Source organism: Loa loa, assembly GCF_000183805.2.
Source record: "Loa loa unplaced genomic scaffold supercont3.410, whole genome shotgun sequence".
Lineage (NCBI taxonomy): Eukaryota > Metazoa > Nematoda > Chromadorea > Rhabditida > Onchocercidae > Loa > Loa loa.
Genome location: NW_018108590.1, coordinates 8636 through 11225, shown reverse-complemented (window position 1 = coordinate 11225; position 2590 = coordinate 8636). Strand labels below are relative to the sequence as shown.

General features: G+C 21.4%; 1 protein-coding gene across 1 annotated transcript; it reads left to right on the top strand.

Annotated features, from left to right (window-relative positions):
- Positions 1 to 977: 977 nt before the first annotated feature.
- Positions 978 to 1926, top strand: LOAG_14482 (phosphatase 1 alpha; the record flags this gene model as incomplete). The annotated part of the gene is made up of 3 exons (XM_020448814.1): positions 978 to 1007; positions 1586 to 1756; positions 1912 to 1926. 3 exons carry the CDS (start codon positions 978 to 980, stop codon positions 1924 to 1926), a joined length of 216 nt encoding a protein of 71 aa, XP_020301068.1.
- Between the last annotated feature and the right edge of the window lie 664 nt (positions 1927 to 2590).

The window sequence follows — 2590 nt, the reverse complement described above, 5'->3', positions numbered from 1 at the left end:
TTATTATTATTATTATTATTATTATTATTATTATTATTATTATTATTATTATTATTACCATTATTATTATCATTAAAGCTTTCTGTTTAGTTATGGATTTATAAATTTTGAAACGTCTAAAAATTGAATTTTAATTTTGATATTTTGTGAAGTGTTCCTTTTTTTCCATTTTTACAGATCAAAATTAAACACTTTTATGCAGTAATTGAATTTGTGGCATATTAGTGAAAGAGCAACAAAAGAAAATAAAGGACAATGGTAAAAAATAAGCAAAGTAAAGGGAAAGGTGAAAAAGACAAAAAGAAAAACGGGAAGCCGGAGTAAGAATAATTCAATGAAGAGATTAAAAAAAAAGGAATGTGAATTTTGTGGTGTTATTTGCGGTTCGCCGTAACAACATCAGTCTAAGGAATCTGTTTTAAAATTAAATCCAAAAAAGATAAATGATAAAATGTTGGATTTTTTTCAGAATTACATACATAATGAAATAAATTTTTAGTTGCTATTAATTAAAGTAAATTATTTTTAACTAAAAATTTTTTGAAAAAAAAGAAGAAAGCTATAATGAGAATTATATATATGAATTAAAAATGACTGAAAAAAATTATGCAATAGAAGAAAGAAGAAAAAAAAAAAGACAAAACAAAACAAAGCCATGCTTGTTTTATTATTTTGATTTAGATGACATAGGTGTCACATTTGTTATAAAAGTTTTTCGATAAAGTGTAAGTACAATGGAATTAAAAAAAAAAATTCGAAACAATTTAAATTAGCTAAATTTATGAATAACGTTGTCAATTTTATTATTTTTTTCAAATTGAAATCTTTTTGATTTTTTTTTTTTTTGAATGATAATTTAGGTGAAAGCATGGATACAAACAGTCATAGACAAATTAATAAAACAATGGGAACCAGCTAAATGTCAATCACTATTTACTGAAAGTGAACTTATCGAATTATGCTATCGAGCACGTGAAATGTTTTGGATGCAACCAACTCTTATTGAGGTATAAAAAATATTCATAACAATGCTTATTGGAGCAATAAATAAACTCTATTAATGCTTAATTGAAATAATAATATTAATCTTAGTAACAATTTAAAATATTCCTAAAAAAAAACAATATAAAATTCAAATAATTAATATTTTTGGGTTTAAATTGTTTAAATTTGAAGTGCATTGAATATGTTGGCCTGGTATTGTGGTACCTGAAAAGTTGGAGTAAATTCCTAAAATATCGTACTTAAATGAACTTTAATTGATACTATTATATTTAACAATACTACATTGGAAACATTTAGATATAGTGATTAATATGTGTGTGTGTGTATGTGTTAATTCATTTTAAATTCAAATTATTCAAATTTTAATAAATGTTTTAGTAATTAAATGTTTTAGCATAAAGTTTAAATTTTTCATAATTTGGAGTGAAAAAAATTTTGAGATTTTCTACAATAATAGATAGTAAATCGATTAATACTAATAATAATAATTATTATTAAAACCGATGTCACTTTTAAAATAATTTCGATATTTCATTTCACATTTTAATATTCCCACAAAAGTAAAGCATTTTATTTTTAGCTAAATCCACCAATAAATATTGTTGGCGATATTCATGGACAATTTGAAGATCTTATTGCATTGTTCACCTTGAACGGTTTCCCACCAAATAAAAAATATCTTTTTCTTGGTGATTATGTTGATCGTGGTCCATATTCACTTGAAGTAATCGTACTGCTATTTGCTTATAAGGTATCGATTACTTATTTCGATATTATATCGATTATTTACTTCGATATTATTCATCAATTTAGTTTTTCTGCAAAATTTTGAATAAATTTTGATGGAATGTACAAAAAAATTGAAGAAATAAATTTTCATTTAGAATGATTTATGATCCTTTTCAGCAGAATAATATATGATTTGAATAGTTTCATTCCTTTTAATTATTTTTTTTTTTTAAATGGAAAGTGATTGAGTTTAATAATTTTATTCTTCATTGATTTTTTATATAATTACTACAAGTAACAAATATGTGTATGCATAATCTTTAAACAATATTCCAGCATGGCATTGTTTAATTAGAGTAATTCAGTAATTAATTCATAAAAATTAGAATTATCATCGCATTTATATTATTTCATTTTTTATTAATTTATGATACTGTTGATTAACTCTATAATTTTGGTTACTTTATCCGGATGAAGTCACTTTATTACGTGGTAATCATGAATCGCGACCAGTTAATAAGCAATATGGATTCTACATGGAATGCACGAGACGGTTACTAATTTGAATCTAATTAATTGGCATAATGTTAAAACTTGAAGTTTCTTGATACTATTTCAAATATTGGTGGGAAATTTTAAAGTTATGCACACTTTTTTAATAATAATAATAATAATAATTAATAATAATAATAATAATAATAATAATAATAATAATAATACTAATAATAATAATAATAATAATAATAATAATAATAATAATAATAATAATAATAATAATAATAATAATAATAATAATAATAATAATAATAATAATAATAATAATAATAATAATAATAATAATAATAATAATAATAAT